This window comes from Sus scrofa, chromosome 8 (assembly GCF_000003025.6).
Source record: "Sus scrofa isolate TJ Tabasco breed Duroc chromosome 8, Sscrofa11.1, whole genome shotgun sequence".
NCBI lineage: Eukaryota > Metazoa > Chordata > Mammalia > Artiodactyla > Suidae > Sus > Sus scrofa.
The window spans coordinates 68,342,983-68,361,706 of NC_010450.4; the positions used below are offsets into that span (position 1 = coordinate 68,342,983).

The window sequence follows — 18,724 nt, forward strand, 5'->3', positions numbered from 1 at the left end:
AAAAAATGCCAGTAGGGTATTGATAGGGATTGTATTTAATCTGTAGATTGCTTTGGACAGTATGGATATGTCAACAATGTTACTTCTTGCAGCCCATAAGCATGGAATGTCTATTTCTTTGTATTTTTTTTATTTCTTTTAGCAACGTTTTATTTCCATTTCCATTTTCTTTTATAAATATAACTATAACAAACTATATGGCATTCTCTCATGGATATATCCTAATTGATGTAAACACACTCTGATGTGATATTTAGGAAGTCTCTAAGTTTTTCATAGTTTAAAAAATGTTTTTAGCTAAATCTTTGCTCATACTGTGATGTTTCCTTAGAATAAATTCCCAGACAAATATAAATGTGCGATTAAGACATAATAGCTTATAGGTGGTTTTATGCTCTACTCGGCAAATAATCCCAAAGGAAAACTAAAGGGAAGCTCTAGAATGCCATTTAGGATTGGGGTTGTTCTAATGGAAGATTATTTTTAAAGGACTTAAAAAGGTAGTTTCTCTACTCATCGGGGAACTTTAGAATCTGGTGCCAGAATGAATTCTTTTTTATAAGGTTAGTGGAAAAATCTTGAGTCAGAATTAAAGGAATTAGACTAAATACTAAAGATATGAAGCTGGCAAATCTAGATGTCTGAAGAGATGGGAGAGACAGACCTAGAACTGTCAAAGTTATAGTGTGGAAATTAACAATAGCCATACCAAAATCAAAGGGAAGGCTACAAATTAATTTATAATAAATTCATGAAGCTCAAGAGATAAGAAGCTTTGTGCTATATAGTATACAACAAGATTTCAGGAAGTTTTATTCCCCAAGGAAAAAATGGGCAAAGCAAGTCATGGGTGATGAACCAAAAAGGACTGTTTTGCTTAAATGTTTGTAATATACACTAATATGAATATGGAGGAAATAATTTCTAGTGGTTCTACCAGTCTTCCACCAGTCTTCCTAAGTAAGCATGGAAAAAGTTGATGAAAAGCAAATCGTGTTTTACAACAGTATTCCTCTTTATTCATATTTTATGTCAAGAGAAAAAATAACCAGGCCCTATGTTGGAGGATTATTGGAGCATAACACTATGGTCTGTGTCTTTTATTATAAATATATTCTTAGGAGTTCCCATCATGACGCAGCAGAAATGAATCCAACTAGGAACTATGAGGTGGTGGGTTCGATCCCTGGCCTTGCTCAGTGGATTAAGGATTCAGTGTTGCTGTGGTGTACGTCTCAGGCACTGCTCAGATCTGACGTGGCTGTGGCACTGGCCAGCAGATATAGCTCAGATTCGACCCCTAGTCTAGGAACCTCCATATGCCTGAGTACAGCCCTTAAAAAGTGGGGGGGTGGGGCAAAAAAAATATATATTCTTAGAGAATATTGTGAATAGATAGTATAAAAACAGATAAACATGCTAGTGGTGTTTAATCATTACCTGAGCCTTGATTTATCCTTCCCATAAGCAGCATATTGTGAACAGAGTCTATTGGACATAATGGTGAGAAGTGATAGATGTTTAAGCTGAAGTCTCTAGAAAATAAATAAGAGAGCATCTCATTAGATGGTCAGGAGTCATTGAAAGTGCAGGAAGGGCAAAGAAACCATTCTGAATCTTTTTTTTTTTTTTTTTTTTTTTTTTTTTTTTGTCTTTTTGTCTTTTTGCCTTTATCTAGGGCCGCTTTGGTGGCATATGGAGGTTCCCAGGCTAACGATCTAATGGGAGCTGTAGCCACCGGCCTACGCCAGAGCCACAGCAACGTGGGATCTGAGCTGTGTCTGCGAACTACACCACAGCTCACGGCAACGCCGGATCCTTAGCCCACTAAGCAATGCCAGGGATAGAACCCACAACCTCATGGTTCCTAGTCAGATTCATTAACTACTGTGCCACGATGGGAATTCCTATTCTGACTCTTGTGATGACTAGAAAACTGAATTCTGGCCAAAGAAACTCATATTTTTCCCCAAAGGTGGAATGTATGTTTTTCCAATTTACAAACTACAAAAGAGGCATTTTAGAAAACGTTTATAGGTTCCAAAATCTGAATCTTTCTAACATTATTTTAAAGGAATGGCATTAACAGAAGAAGAAAATAAACATAACTATGTAATAAAATGACACCTACCTCTTTTAAAAAGCATACTGTTGGGCTTGGTGAAGTACAGCAGGACCCTACCATAGAGAGGTAACTCTTGGTGTAACTGACTAAAAGTGTCAGAGGAGCTTGTCCATAATTAATGGAATATTCATACATAAATCTGTGGGGCGAAAATGGCAGGATTGGTCAAAACATTCATGGGAAACAATCTAATTTTTCATAAGTACTTGGACAAAAAATACATATTCATAGTTTTATTATCTACAGCACTAGGGATTTAGAGAAAGGGTTATAGTAGTCAGTTTTAATCAATACTTTCATTAAAAGTTTTTTCCTAAACTTTCATGTGGATTACCTTTGCTTTTGTCCCTTTATTCATTCTGTGTCTACCATGTGCCATGTCAGCCTATAGTGCCGCTAATTAATGTTGATGGAAAAGAATTAAATGAAGGTAATAGATTTACCTTTCTTTACTTGTTTATTCCAGGCAGTTGCTCTATATAGGTTTGCTTATTTGTTGAATTGCTCTGTATAGGTTTGCTTATTTGTTGAAATCACTTTAATTTTTAGGAGCATAAGCCCCTAAGTGTCTAAATGGACTTGAGACCTTGGGCAAGAATCTTCTCTGAAAATTTACAGGGATGGGCAAGCCAACCAACTTGTATAAAATCATGACCTTGATTTTCATATTTCTAAAGCCAGTTGAATGGCATTGCTTTTGACTTCTGTGTGTATATGTTTTTTCTACTATCATAAATAAATTTTTCTTGCCATTTCTTGTTTTCATGATCTTCCAAGAGTAAAGGATCAGTATATAGTCTAACTCCTCATGAATGTTAAACAATGAGAAGGTAAAAATGATACGGTCATTGATGTGGTACAACATGGGTGATGCTCACAACTACTTGTAGTTGAGGGAGGTACTATAGGAATAGGGGAAAAGCTGTTTATTTCTTAAGCTCTACTTGAAATTAAGTACTTGGGCACAGCAATAAAATTCTCTCCGCTGGAGTATACAAGGATCCCTAACTTAAGGGGAATCACAATGGCTGCCATCAAATATTTGAAAATGTCAAATGAATAGGGACCCAAGTGATTCTGCTTCAGGGACTAGAACTAGGATGAGAGAAGAGGCGTTTGGGAAAGTTGATTTCCTCTCTGTCTGAGAAAGGCCTTTACAATAATATTCAGACAGAGATGGGCTGTTTTGGGTGAAAGTCACGTTTTTGTTAGCGGACATGGTCCAGGTTTTGGTGTAAGAGGGGTTTATGGAGGGGGGGGGTTAGATTAGACATGTTTGCTGTTTTATGCTCTGAAGTTTTATGTAGGATGAAAGCAGCTTACTGATTGGCAAAGCCCTTGGGGTCTTTCCTGAATGCCTCACAGATCTCGTCATTTGTTGGCTCCACGTAGGTAGGGAATTCTTGGGGCTGATGCTTCAGGGCAGCCATACAGAGTTTCTTTTCAAGGCCCTCTTTGGTGCAGCACTCAGCAGTTCCTGGGTGTACTGGGAATGGGGAGTCGCTTTCACAGGACTTATCTGACAGTGCTGAAGTCTAGAGAAAGAAAAGGAAAACAAGTAGATTCCAAGGTATCCAACTTTCCAGGCTTGCCATTCTCCATTTAGTATACCTTCTTAGTCTTAAATTTTAAAATTCTCTTTAATAACAAACCGTCTGTGACAAGTTGCATAATTCTAGTTCTAGGCAAAGAATAGCTGTTAATAGATGATTCAGAGCAGGCCAAAAAAAAAGGCGAGTGTGTGTGTGTGTGTGTGTGTGTGTGTGTGTGTGTAGCCATTAGAGGTTTAATCCTCTAGCTCAGTGTTTCTTCTCCAAGGGGATGTTAACATCTCTGAGGATGAGGGAAGTTATTTGAAACAACTCCATTGATTTTTGATAGGATCCCCCATTTGCATTCTGCTAGAAATACTCCATTGAGAATGAAGACCTCCCTCTGCCTCCTGCCCCTCCATTTCTTAAATGAACGGATTCTCAGTTCTTGACTGCTTTGGTCTTTCGTATTGATTTGCATTCTCTTACCCAGTGGTTCTTGAACCTGCTTTTCCATGAGGATCAGGTGAGTAAAAATAAGAAATGCCTGGGCAACACAATGCAGAAATTCTTATTCAGTAGATCAAAGATAAGACCTGAGGAGCTGTTTTTTTTGTTTGGTTGGTTTTGGTTTTGGTTTTGTATTTGTTATTCCCCAAAGCGCTGAAGATTTATTCTCAAGTGCATCACAGGTTAAAGCACTGGTACAACTTAACTTACTGCCTCAACATTGATATACTGATACATGTAGGCAGACCAAAGAGTACCACCAAAGCAGTTGTAGCAACAAAATGTTTTCGGAAAGAATTTGATGTCTGGAATAAAAATGCAGAGTGGAAGTAGTCATCACAGAAAAAAAATTGGCATTTATATGGGAAAAATACCGTGGACACTTTTAAACTTATTTTACAAGTTATCTTTTTAAGGCAAAACTTTGATCTTTCCTATCAAAAGGAGAGCAATATGATGAATTGGTCATGTAAACTAAAGGTGAACATCTTACCCTCTTCTACACCTACTTTCCATGAACCTCTTGAAACTTAGGAATCCTGAGCAAGTTTTTTAATCCTTATCTCTTTTCAGTGAAGATTTTCCCATTTCTTTCTCTGGCAGCTTTCCCATTTTTTCCTTTTCTATTATCTACTTTCAAATAAAAAAGAGGTTTAAAAAGAAAGTAATAATACATTTGGAAAAAGTGCTTTAAATAGCAGGAGGGAAAAAAAGATGCTATGCAAAAAATTTCAATGCTGTCTCTGTTCTTAGGACCTGTCTCTAACAATCCTGGAGCCCATCTCTGGTCAAGGGATGGGTTAGCAAATATGTAAAAATAAAGTGGAAATAAGAATGTGTTCTGTTAGCTCATGGTCGGTAGTTGGCTTGTTTAAGATAGTGCAGAAGATTGGGTTGAAATAATATGCATTTGTGGAGTTGTTCGTGGTAGGGGAAAATGATACAATTCTTAGAAAATAGGTTAGAGCCAGATAAAGCAATTAATGGGTAAGAGTCATGGCATAGAGTATATTCTCATCGGATCTTTGGGGAATTGTTTCTGCGGGCTAATTGCTGCAGTCTTGAGCAGGAAGGCATTTGCCTGTAGAGTCCTTGATCAAGATGCACATAAATGTGATTTTCATTCGGTCCAGCGATGCCATTAGTAAATTGCTAGAAACACCTGCAGTTTCATCTTTTTCAGCTGTTGTCTGTATTGTGAAAACTGTCATTCGAACATTTTAAATTTCTGCATATATACTCTTAAGTGAGAAAATACAGAACGGTGTGTGTGTGGATAGGGGGATTTTTGAACTCCAAAATAATTTGAAACCAATACTAAATTTTTCTAGGGCAGCTGGTACCAGTTGTGGCATGATACAGGTGTGGGTATTAGTAGGCTTCTAAGATACATGGAATATATTAGAATTATTCCTAGAGGTTCATAAATTCATATACACCCCAGTTTTACCACTTGAACCTTGTAGAACTAATGGGCAAAATTGACTTACTATGCTAGAGTAAACTTGGGCACCAGGACAATAGGCTTCATATTTCTCCCAAACCTGGAGTAGGTGGGTGGCTATCCAAGGTTGCCCCATGACCTTTGGGCCTATCTTGATTGCCTTCTATGGAACAGACATGGCCAACCATAGAGCCCTACCCTGTTGTCATAGCAGTCAGGGTCGGCCCCCTCAGCACAGCAGGCTTCTGTCAAGGACACAACTTCATTCACAAGATGACTGATCTGTTCAAAGGTGCCACTGGGAAATTTCCTGCTGTATAGGACCATCGACCTGAGGGGAAAGACACGTCAAGAAATGCAGAATTTTAGATTTTCACATTGGCATACTTTTTAATATGAAGTGTGTGTATTTTAAAAAATGGAATATTGCAGTCATACTTTTGACCAATGAACACATAATGTTGACTTTAGTCATTGTTCTAGGCAACCCTAGCTTAATCCTGTAAAGCAGTAAAAGTTTGATCTGTGGTTCCATCAGACTAGTCTCCTGTTGTGTTCTCTCTCAAGCTCCCTATATGAACTTGTTCTGTATCTTGTTGTCTTTATTTGCCAGAGTCCTAGCAAGTCCCATTTCTTTTAATTCACCTTAGGAAACTATGTTTATACTCTGAACTCATTAATAGATTTGTGACAAATTCTAGACTATAGTGACAATAGTTCAATCTTTGGATGTCTTCCATTTGCCTGACATCTCTGCCCACTTTGGCCCTGGTCCTTTACCCTCTTAATCTTAAGAGATGAGTTTAGCCTCTGAGGCTGAATTGAAGTCCCCTCACACTAAACTTCATTTACGGCCAGGTAATCAAGAGAGTGAGTGAATACCTCATACTTACAACGATGTGAAGTCATCTTTTCCCAGACTGGCAAGTTCCTTGCAGACTTTATCCTTCTCATAATCTCGACCTACAAATCAGATATAGAAAAGCTATCTTTTTGCTTTAAATGAATGTTACATTAAATATATATTTGGGATCTTCCGCATGATGCAGCGATAGTGAAAGCATTTCCTCAATATCTATATGAAATTTCATTTTTGGTGCCTTTTTTCCCCCACAATGGATCAGAATTTGATGGCATAATAAAAATTTTAATGAAAATTAAAGAATTAAGAAAAAAAGCAAGCTAATGCCGAAAGGAGGTAAGTCAAAATATACATGCCAGCTAGTGAGTCAGAAGCTTATTGATAGGGCAATCATTCTCCTAGGTCCCTTCTTTGTATTAATACTAAAATAAAGCTTTTTATCCCTTCCCTTCTTTCTTTGCTTCAATTTCACCTAAGGCCCTGAAAGAAGCAAGAACAAAAAATAAGCACAGTGTGTCTACATTCCAAAGTGAAAGAAGGCCCACTAAGGCACAACTTCAAGGAGGGGTGTGAGGGATTCCCAGTGTGGTTCAGTGGGTTAAGAACATGACATAGTATCTGTGAGGACAGGGGTTCAATCTCTGGCCTTGTACAGTGGGTTAAGGATCTGGTGTCACAAGCTGTGGTATAGGTTGCAGGTGCGGCTTGGTTCCAGTGTTGCTGTGGTGTAGACTGACAGCTACAGCTCCAATACAACCTCTAGCCTGGGAACTTCCACATGCCCTTTAAAAGGAAAAAAAAAGTGCGTGCCACCCTTGCTCTATTACCCACCCCAAGACTCTCTAAAGCAAGGCTAGGAATTCAACTGGGGGAAAAGATGAAAATTAGGCAAAATATTTTTTGGAGAAAGTTCTCAGTGTGGTGGGTTTGAGAGAATGGTGAGTGCTTCCCTTCACCTCAACATAGTGAGAGGAGCGTCCGAGAAGACACTCAGACCTTGGTAAGTGACCCTTGGAAGTTGGTATCTGATTGAGACTGGAATAATCTACAAGGCCAGGAAGATGTTAGGAGGTGACGAAGGAGAGGGCTGTGAGTGGGAAACTCTGCCTGGCCTGTGGCCCTGATGTAGATGGAGCCGGGAGAGCAGGATGGCCTGGAATTCTCTACCCACCTCAAGCCTTTTCTGAGCTGGAGACCTTGAGGGTAGTAAGCTACCAAGAGCGGGACACCTCTGGGCAGAAGCAGGCAAGTTGAAAATAAAAGGGCCAAAGGGAGGGCTTAAGGTGCCAGCTGAATGTGAGACTCCCCAGGGATGACAAAGGATCTCCAAAGAACCCCCAAAGAGAAAATATCCCCCCAAACCTGAGAAAATAGTACTATCTCACCAAGCTGCCCACTTCCTGCTGCTTACCTTCCTGCTAGCTTCTCTTCTCCCTGTTAATCCTGGAAGAGCTAAAGCAGCTACAGAGTAGAAGAAAGAGAACAGGTGGAGAGCAGAGAGGAAATTGTGCACCTCCCTTTGCCACCATAGGCAACAGGAGCGAAACATTCCTGATCTAGGGGGAGGAAGTTCAACTTTAAATGAATTTGCAAATTTTGGTCTATTAAGCTAATTAGACATTCCCATCACTATTATGAGGTTGTTATTTTGAGGTTTGAATGGGCAAGACACCTTATTATTGGAGTGATCAGAAAAGTCATAGAGGGAGTTCCTGTTGGGGCTCTGGGTTACAAACCCAACTAGTATCCATGAGGATTGTGGGTTCGATCCTTGGCCTTGCTTAGTGGGTTAAGGATCCAGCGTTGCTGTGAGCTCCAGTGTAGGTCACAGACTCAGCTTGGATCACATGTGGCTGTGGTGCAGGCCATCAGCTCCAGCTCTAATTTGACCCCTAGCCTGGGAACCTCCACGTGCCGCAGGTGTGGCCCTAAAAAGCAAAAGAGGAACAACAACAAAAAAGCCGCAGAATCTACCCTTGAAGTCCACTCAAGTGCCTGGGAAGAGCTGGTTCCCACAGGAGATGATTCTTTATTGATGGTGAGACCCACTTGTTCAACATACCTATTACATATGGAATACAGTAGACACATGGAAGGCAGCCAGTGTTTTTCTTCCCTCGTTCATCATTTATGAAAGTTAAGTCTAGGAAATTTCCCAATACTTTATGATGCTACATCTTGAAAAAAATATAAGAAGTATTTAAGTGAAGTCAGAAAAAGAAAGATAAATACCATGTGATAGGTTCATTTGTGACGTATATAAGGGCTATTGTGCTATTTATAAGTGCTATCTGCAACACAGAAACAGACTCAGAGATATAGAGAACAGACTTGTGGTTGCCAAAGGGGAGAGGGGAAGAAGTGGGATGGACTGGGATTCTGGGGTCAGTAGATGAAAGCTATTACCTTTAGAATGGATAAGCAATGAGGTCCTACTCTATAGCACAGGGAACTAGGTCCAGTCTTTTGGGACTGACCATGATAAAAGTTAATATAAGAGAGGGAAAGTATATATATGTCTTGACTGAGTCACTTTGCTGTACAGCATAAATGAGCACAACATTGTTAATCAACTATCCTCTTGCATTTAAATATTGGGAAATCCATCTTGGATAATAGAACTGCTGTTCTATGCCTTTTACCCTTAAAATGTCCTCATCTCAGCCCCGTGGAAGAGTGAATACACATAAGACAGGGTAGAAAGTTTTGTTTTATGGTTTGGAGTGGAGGTGAAGTGGATGGATTACAGGCCGAGGAGGGTTTTCTTTTTCCTTTTAAAAAATTATCTCTAGGATTTATTAGAATCAATGGTAAAAATGTCTGATTTTGATGAAAATTGCCTATAGAGGAAGCTGTTGCATCCTACGTCTTTCAGGTGGATTATTGAAAATATCTAACTGAGCTGACAAGAGTCAGAATTGAGGGACAGAGACCTAAAGCATATTTAGTGATAAGGGACCAACTCAAATGCCATCAAAATCACACTGAAGGTGGAAAAAAATGATCAAATATCACATTATCTCAGAAATGAAGACAAGACAGTAGGATTAATAAGGCTAATAGTGGAGTATAAAAACCACTTAGAGTGAAACTGTTACCTGAGAGCCTTCATTATCTAGAACACTTTCTGTAATGTATTGACTCATTTACAAAGTTGGATATAGTCACAGTTTCAAAAGGTCAAAAAAGGCAGAAATTTTCCATTAATCATTAATGGTATTCAGTGGGACTGAAAATGAGGGTGCAGAAAGTATTAAGGGTGGTACCACGCTCCTGTCATAAGATGTGGTAGGATGGCAACAGTTTTACGGTGCTTGTAGGTAGAGCCTGGCAGTAGATTTTAGTTGATTGTGAGGGAACTTTATGGTATCTGTGCCTAAATAATAACTGAAATGATGAACAGCTTGTTGAAGTAAGTTTTTCTTTTTTTTTCCTTGGAAACATTCAGACTTTAACTGTGTATTAAAAATGCCCGAATTAAGTACAGAATTATATCTTCACGACCTTCAAGTTCACTTCTAAAAGGTGATAAAATAAAATGTGTAATAAACCTTTCTAGAAATAGTAAGAATTTACAGAATTTTTTCCCTCTAAAACTATGGTTTCAAGCCACAAAAAATAGCTCTAAAGAGAATTCTTTTATACAAAGCAGGTAACTTTGTTTAATAAACTCTCCCTAGAAAACTGCAGAGGTCATATGTATTTTGTTGGGACTTACCCAATAACATGCAAAATGGGAGGTACCTCTGATGAATGTTGAGGAAATGGTTTTGTTTCTAGCTTGCCAGAGTCAGTTTTCTCACCTCACCAAGAGAGTAATGTGATTCAGTGTGTTGAGAAAGTGAGTACATGTGAATGTGGTATAAGTGGGCCCTACAGATTGTCTTCTGTTAAATAACTTTAATTCAACCATGTTTGCACAGAAGTAATTGGGATCCCCAGGTGTTATGTACTGCTTTAGTTAGAATGTAAAATGACAAAGTAGGAATATGGAGAAAAATACTCAGGTCTTTCTCTTCCTCCTGATCGTCTGCCCATTTTTGCTGGAATCTACTCGGCCTTGGGTAAGACAGAGAAAGAGAAGCCCCAAAGATTCATGAAAGAAAATGAGTTAAAAATGGTAAATGTGGAAAGATAAATGTAGACCAAGCCAGAACAAAGATGGATTTTCTTCATAAAATGATCACTTTTGAAATGTTACTATATGATTTTCATTTATATATTTATTGCTTATCTTCCCTAATAAAATATAAGCACCAAGAAAAAAATAAAAGAAATCGAGTTAAAATAGAAGGATGAAACTGCTCTTATAAAAGTTACCTACAGAGGAAGCTGTTGTACCATGTATCTTTCAGGAGGATTAGTTAAAATATTTCTGTTTAAATGAATGGATGAAAATTTTTTTATAAGAAAGATCTGTAGCATAACAGCCTAAACAAAATGGGTTAATTGCTTTCTCATTTTCCAAAAAAAAAAAGACTGAAGTTAATTTGCAATGTGATTGTTACAAATTGATTTCCTCATTCCACAGAGTACTGTTAATGTTTTCCTACCAGTTGAGTTCATTTAGGATTCAATTACATGAAACAATCTCAGATGAAATGTAAATGACATTTTCTCGTTTCACGTCCTGTGTGGTTATGAAGAGGCTGATCTGGACTTTGATACAGCTGTGGTAAATATTGGCATAATCCTAGTGACACCGGTGAAATCGTTTTCACATCGTGACCCCTCAGCACTAAATGTTGACAGATGTCATGAACAGAATTGTTCTTTGCAATCACATGTCCCTTTTCTATCTGTATTGTGAAACCTTCTGGTAAGTTGTGTCTAATTCTGGACTTTTGAAAACTTTTGGTTTACTTTTGGGACATCTTTACTGCTTCATGCCTCTCGCCTCTCCCAACACATGCATACATGCACTAGTTATGTCTTTAAGACTTACTCTGTGCCAGGCAGGCATTAGATTCGGTGCTGAATGTATAAATGGGAGCAAAATAGACACATCTTTGACCTCACGGGACTTTCAGTATAGTGTGGCTAGACAATAACATACTTACTGTCTTGGTGCAAAGTTTACTAAAAAGCATATTTAGAATGCTTCAACTACTTATGGATCTTTCTCTAAAACCAGTTTGGTCCCCTACTAAAGCTGTTTGTATACAAGGAGCAATGGATAGACAATAACATTAAGTGGAATGAAGGCTAATACAAGATGCTAGGAACTGTCTTAAGTTGCTATGTTCTATTAGCTTCTGGAGAATCATGGTCTTAAAGAGCTGTTGGGTATTTATAGTTTTGCAATTTTATTCCTTTGGTATGTTTATTTCTATAGTTATTCTCATCTATATCAGAAAATATCAGTATATTTGTTATTATAATTTTAAAATATGCTTTGTACTATTCATTTAAACTAATCAGGCTACATATTCAAAGTAGCAGTTTTAGTTGAGAAAGTAAACATTATTGGGCTGGTTTAAGAAGCTGCCCTGATTATTGGAATTAAAGAAAACTGATAATGTCATTAAAAAATGTCATAGGGGAGTTCCCGTCGTGGCGCAGCGGTTAACGAATCCGACTAGGAACCATGAGGTTGCGGGTTCGGTTCCTGCCCTTGCTCAGTGGGTTAACGATCGGGCATTGCCGCGAGCTGTGGTGTAGGTTGCAGATGTGGCTCGGATCCCGCGTTGCTGTGGCTCTTGCGTAGGCTGGTGGCTACAGCTCTGATTCGACCCCTAGCCTGGGAACCTCCATATGCCATGGGAGCGGCCCAAAGAAATAGCAAAAAGACAAAAAAAAAAAAAAAAAAAGTCATAGAAGTGGCAACAAAATTAGTACTTGTATTTCATTTTTTTCAGGCTTTTGGGGTCTCATTTCCATTGACATTTTAAATCCTAAAGCATTGATCTTTTATATATCATATATATATGTATATATATATAAATGTTTCCTTTATATGTACAGATGTTTGCAGGCAGGTATGCAGTTTCGAGTCTGAGTCAATGGAGAGAAATTCAACCCTTTTAATACTAAACCTAGAGTTCTGCATGACATCTATAAATTAATCTAGAGCAAATTAACTGTGCCTCTTAGGATGTCATCTGTGGAACATTGCAGATTATGAAAATTCAGAAACAGAAGAAGATAAAGGGGGAATGGGCCAGTTGCTCAGGAACTATGACTGTGGTGGCAGATGACCTCAGAGACTCACTCAAATTTGTGTCTTTGGATTCAACTCGGGCAGAAGCCTATATAGATAGTACACTCACCAAAGTCCCAAAGGAGGCATTCTTCGTCCATGCATCTCATTTCACCCCCTTCCCTTCAGAGGTTGAGCATCTTATCATTTACAAATGCTTTTGCCGGGGTGAAGATAAGGGAGCACGTTTCCCTCTCCCACCTTTGTGGCATCCTGACTTGGGAACTTAGAATTCATTGCAGGGCTTAGTTGTTAAAGTAATAAAATTTAAGTAACATGATAAAGCATCATACAGACAGCTTGAAATCCACCAATGCTTAAGGAACTGAGGTCTGATAGTAGAGATTAAGAATAAGAATAAAACACTAAGAGCATCAACAGTGATCATTGCCATTGAAGAGATTGAAACAAAGCATAGGAAACCATAGAATGGAAGAAGGCATTTAGTCTCATGAAAGGAACTGAACCGTTACTTGAAGTAGAGCATGGATGGTAGGTAGGATTTTTAACAGGAGTAAATGAATTGGGAGAGGAATTTAAGTGGAAGGAACAGCATGAAGAGATACCCCAAACTAGGAAACTAGAAAACCACAAGTCCTATCTGGAAATGATTAATCCACTAATGAAACAAGTATGGGACTTAAACACTAGAAGACTTGGTGGCCAAGGTTTTACTTCTTTTTTAGGTAATGGGACATCTACTGAAATAAATTCACATAAGGGGAATGACCAACTCATAGCTGCATTCAAGGAAGAGTAATCTTGGATCTAAGAGAAACAGTACTTGGTAAGGCTGCTCTATGAAACAATGTTAGCCTATATACAAATGCTTAGCACATCTCCTGCCTAACATGTGCTAAAAACTCAGTGAATGATAGCAACTCTTTTGTAGTAAAATTCAGTGGTAAATTCATATGATGAACTACAGTTCATCTGTATGACAGTATCCCATGTGGCTTGCTCTAGTCCTTCTCTCAGGTTTTGGGCTAAATTACTTCTGGTCAGAGGAATATGGAAGAGAAGATAAAGTAGAAAATTTCCAGGAAGCAGGGAAAGGAGGTAACATATCATCTACTGGCCAGTTCTCCCTGGATCTGGCCAATAGCATTGTAGTTAATCCACAGTGAGATGCTTTCACTCAATGGTCCTTTCCTTTGGTAAGCCTCAGCCTGTCACAGGACCCAGAAGGTTACAGTATCAGATTTCTATTGCTGCTGTAATAAGTCACCATGAATTTAATGGCTTAGGTCTCCATTGGGTGGTCTGACACAAGTCTCAGAGAGCTGAAGTCAAGGGGTTGGCATGGCTGTGCTCTATCTGGGGGCTCTGTGGAGAGAACCCACATCCTTGTCGAGAGCAGCCTCTAAAGGTGGCCTGCATTTCTAGGCTCAAGCCCCCTTCCTCTGTCTTTAAAGCCAGCAACTTTGTATCTCTCAGTGCCTTTCCTCCTTAGCCACATCTTCCTCTGGTTCTGCTCTGGTTCCTTCTTGAGATGACATTGCCCTTGTTCGGTTAACCCAGCATTATTTTTCTCTTTTGTCAGCTGACTAGCAATTTCTATTCTATCTGCAACCTTCATTCCTCTCTGTGGTGTAAGCCATCCTATTGGCAGGTTCTAGACATTAGGATGTTGACATTTTTAGAGGGTTCTCACTCTGCCTACCGTACACTCACTACTATTTAAGCCTGAGATTGTACCATCAGATGACTTCTAAGACCTGAATTGGGGTGGCTTTATATCAGACAGTCTGATCACTGGGACCCCAACAGCCAGCTATACGTGTTCACCCCTATCACTTCATTAACCTCCCAATAGGGTACCTAATTTTTACGTAATTCACTTTTAGATTTTACTTTACCATATTTGTATCAGTGTTGGCATATTTTTGTTGTTGTTTGTCTGGTTTTTGTTTTTGCTTTTTAGGGCCGCACTCGCAACATATGGACGTTGCTAGGCTGGGGTCCACTCGGAGCTACATCTGCCAGCCTACACCACAGCTACAGCAATGCAGGATCTGATCTATGTCTGCCACCTACACCACAGCTCATAGCAACTCCAGATCCTTAACCCACTGAGCAAGGCCAGGAACCGAACCACAGCTTCTTGGTTACTAGTCTGATTCTCTTCTGCTGCACCACAATGGGAACTCCTGCACTGTATTTTAATACGAATTGATTGGGAAAGGGATGGGTGAAGGAAGCCAGTTCAACATCTGAAACAAGGGCTAGGGCAAGGACGGTATAAAGGAAATGCAATGTAGTAGATAAGAGAAGCAGAGTTCCCAGACTTTTGAGAAAGGGATGTATGCAGGGGCTAAAGGAAGTAGACAAAAGGGATATACTGAGGGTGCTCTGTGCAAGGCTGATGTATTTCAGGGCTGAAATTTGTAGAATATCAAAATGACTGAATATAGATAACAAAAATGAGTAACAAACATGATTTGGAGGTGATCATTCCAGGAAAATAGGGAAGTTAGTAAACAGAGCTGGTTTCATGAAGTAGGAATGAACTGGGGTTTGGATCAGTTGTGGCTGATCACGGGGTGCAGGCATTTTAGGAAAGAGCCCATATATTCGGGAAACTCCAGGTAAAATTTTTGTATTCTGATCTATATCTCAGAACACTTAGGACAACAAAAGCATTGACGGTGAACCAGCGAAGAAGGACTAATGTATGCCTTATTTCTTAAACATGTTTGGCCATAGAAACTTGTTTCCAAAATGAGACTTGATGGAAATGCACCTTGGGAAAGGGGTTCTAGACAAAGGCTGTGGGTAGTCAGTCAATTCCCTAGAACTATAAAAAGCAGAGAGAATGGCAGCCCAAACTAATCTTTCAGCAACCAAAATTCTTCCAACGTCTTTAATGTGTACTATGTAACCTTCCGCCAGTAATGATCGCACCTAGCTTTCGGGTAAATCACTGACTTTGTATTTCGGTCACGTTCAGATATTATAGAACAGAGGACTGATGGGTCAGGACTACTCCTCCAAGATACTGGACATTTAATATGTAGATAACTATTTTATGTCTCAGGAGTCATTATCTGACCTACGGCGCACGAGTAATCAAGTTCATGTGAAGTTCAGACCTTCAAGGGAGCCGACTTGAAGTTTTTAGCATACACGTCATCAGAGGCTGAGAAAATAAATACTAAGAGATGTTGAAATAGAGGTTGCAAAATTTTGTTAGCCCCCAAAGCACTGTAATTCTTTGGCTTGAAGTCAGTGTATACTTACTGAGTCAATAGTTCAAAATGGTGACTCACAATCCACATTATGGCATCCACATATACTCCCAGGGTCTACTGGACTTTGTGTGTTTTGAATATTCACATCCGAACCTACTCTAGTAGGACTTTTCAGATTCCTATCTGCTCCATGGAAACCCTGGGCAAAGTAGTAAGCTTTCAGAGTTCCTGGGCCCTGGCCTACTCAGAGGTCTTGCAAGGGACACAGATAAGACAGCATTGAAAATAATTTGAGTGAAAGTGAGGTTTTTAAAAGAAGTGAATATAAAAAGAATCAAAGTCAGGAGTAAAATTGTCAGTTAATAACTGGTAATTCTTGGGATACACACATTTTATTCCACTGGTTAAAGGTTATTAATATGAATACTGATGTATGACTTAAGTAAGGCTGTTAACTGGCAGCCCTACATGAAACTAAAATTTTCAAAGCAAGATGAATGCAGCTTCCTTTTATAAGCATTAAAAAATAAGCCAGAAAGTAAATGGAACCTTATTGTGAATTTTGCAGCTTGGGAACTTTCCATAAAGCTACGTATTACTCATAGATGAAGATACCATTTGATTAGTAACATTAATGAAAAATAGAGCTCAAATATGGTCATGTTTCATAGCTATCAAATTCTTTTATGTGAGGTATTTTAGAAACTGTAATGCATTTTCAAATATTACATACAGAGAATTCCTTGAAGATCAAAGAAATCTCAGTTGACTTTATGCATCACTGACATGGTGTGTTGTGTTCTTAATGGCAATAAATATTTGAAGTCTGAAAGAATGCTCAGTGATGGACCACAGCCCCCATTTCCATTCCCTTTTATCAAATAAGTTCTAATCGTGATGTATTCTTTCAGATATTGGTTATCAAGAAAGCAGGGAAGGATAAGTAACAAATTATATATTTTTTTTCTTTAATGAGATTCTTATCTTGATTTCTTGGCTATTCTATTTGAATAGTATACGTCACATTTGAGCTAGGTGAACCCCCTTTGAGTCTTCTTCCTCTCTCCAACATATTCACCAATTGTTTTTTACCTTGTGTATAATTTTTTTAAAATGGTTATAAAATTAGATGAGTGAGTTCTTATAGATGGTCACAGCGCTGGAAGTCTTACCTCTTTCTAAAGCATGCACAAATGCTACAGCAAGCAGGAAAATCAGAATCCTCTTCATTTTTCTGCTGGCAAGTCCTGCAGTACCCCCTGTCTCCTGTAGATTACAGAGTAAAAAATGGCAGCCCAAAGTAACCAATTCCCTTTACTAAGATTCCTGACTATGAACTAATAAATTATTAATCTCTACACGGAAGCAAGGGTGGTCATCCTTGGCCCACAAGAGATAAAATGTCATCAATCAAGGCAAACAGACAACCTGGGGGATGTAGTGGAAAAATCTAAGTGATTTTAATCATTAACTTTGCTGAACTGCAAAAGAGTCAGAGTATATGTAGATTTCTTTTCCCCCTACTGCTGCTGTTTTTCTAAAGCTTTAATATTAGTGGGCACATTTCTTTCCTTCTTTGTGTCCTCTTTGGACATTGCTTATCCTTCTCAAGTGTATAAATGGAAATTTGGAGGTCTTCCTCTTTGTTTAAACCTACTACAAATATGGTTCATCTTAAAATATTGAAGACTAGATGTTTAATAGCCAATTTATCACAATTACTCAAATTCATAATTTTAATGTTACAAATTTTATTGATGATGAGATAGTACTTTATATGCCATATTACACACATGCATTTCTCAAGTGCTGACATATGTATTAGAAACAACCTTTGGGGAGTTCCCGTCGTGGCGCAGTGGTTAACGAATCCGACTAGGAACCATGAGGTTGTGGGTTCGATCCCTGGCCTTGCTCATCGGGTTAACGATCCGGCGTTGCCCTGAGCTGTGGTGTAGACTGCAGACGCGGCTCGGATCCCGCGTTGCTGTGGCTCTTGCGTAGGCAGCTCCGATTCAACCCCTAGCCTGGGAACCTCCATATGCTGTGGGAGCAGCCCAAGAAATGGCAAAAAGACAAAAACAAAACAAAACAAAAAAAACCCTTGGGAGTTCCCACTGTGACTTAATGGTGATGAGCCCAACTAATATCCATGAGGATGCAGGTTCAATCCCTGGCCATGGTCAGTGGGTTAAAGATCCGGCATTGCTGTGAACCGCATTATAGGTCTCAGATGTGGCTCAGATATGGTGTTGCTGTGGTGCAGTCCAGCAGCTGCAGCTCCAATTCGACCCCTGTTTGGGAATTTCCATATGCTGCTGGTGCAGGCCGCGCCCCCCCCCGCCGCCCCGCTTTTTTTTTTTTTTTTTTAAAGGAGAGAGAAAGAAGCCTTGAAGTCAGGTAAGTAGTAACTGGAGAAGTTAAATGACTTGACCCAAATCACAAAAGTTAGTGGCAAATCTTGGACGCTCTCCAACTAATTTAAAGTTCTTTTTACTCATACTATACAGGTAGTACATTTTAGGGTAATATAACTTGACAGCTCACAGGTGGTCTTGTAGAATGCAAAATCCAACATCTTCACTTTAAGAAGGAACTAAGCCCCAGTGATTCACTGTTCATCCCATCATTGGAATCAGGTCAGTCCCTTTTTAGGAAACTTTTTTTTTTAGTCCCTTTTTAGGAAACGGGGTCAGATAAGGATCGGGTGGGTACACAAGCTCTAGAATCAAATTCCTACTAGGCTCTTATTGGCTGTGTCACCTGGGGAACTCATTCTGTCTCACTCAGCCTTTGGAGATAACTCTCAGTACCTTTGTCACAAGGTTGTGAGCTAAACCAAGAGAGTGTGCAGGGTCTGC

The 18,724-nt window shown here is 39.2% G+C and overlaps 1 protein-coding gene and 1 long non-coding RNA gene across 2 annotated transcripts in view; one reads left to right on the top strand and one right to left on the bottom strand.

Moving 5' to 3' along the window:
* Nucleotides 1-14,381, top strand: part of LOC110262121 — a 33,686-nt gene extending 19,305 nt beyond the window's left edge. The window contains exon 2 of the long non-coding RNA XR_002346694.1: nucleotides 13,359-14,381. This is a non-coding gene — a long non-coding RNA (uncharacterized LOC110262121). The remainder of the gene's footprint in view (nucleotides 1-13,358) is intronic.
* GC (GC, vitamin D binding protein) overlaps nucleotides 1-17,280 on the bottom strand; it is a 33,970-nt gene extending 16,690 nt beyond the window's left edge. The window contains exons 1-6 of the mRNA XM_003356971.4: nucleotides 17,036-17,280; nucleotides 6,505-6,574; nucleotides 5,810-5,942; nucleotides 3,449-3,660; nucleotides 2,132-2,264; nucleotides 1,441-1,535 (exon numbers count right to left, since the gene is read on the bottom strand). Coding sequence (XP_003357019.1) covers nucleotides 1,441-1,535; nucleotides 2,132-2,264; nucleotides 3,449-3,660; nucleotides 5,810-5,942; nucleotides 6,505-6,574; nucleotides 17,036-17,093 — 701 coding nt within the window. The 5' untranslated portion in view covers nucleotides 17,094-17,280. The remainder of the gene's footprint in view (nucleotides 1-1,440; nucleotides 1,536-2,131; nucleotides 2,265-3,448; nucleotides 3,661-5,809; nucleotides 5,943-6,504; nucleotides 6,575-17,035) is intronic.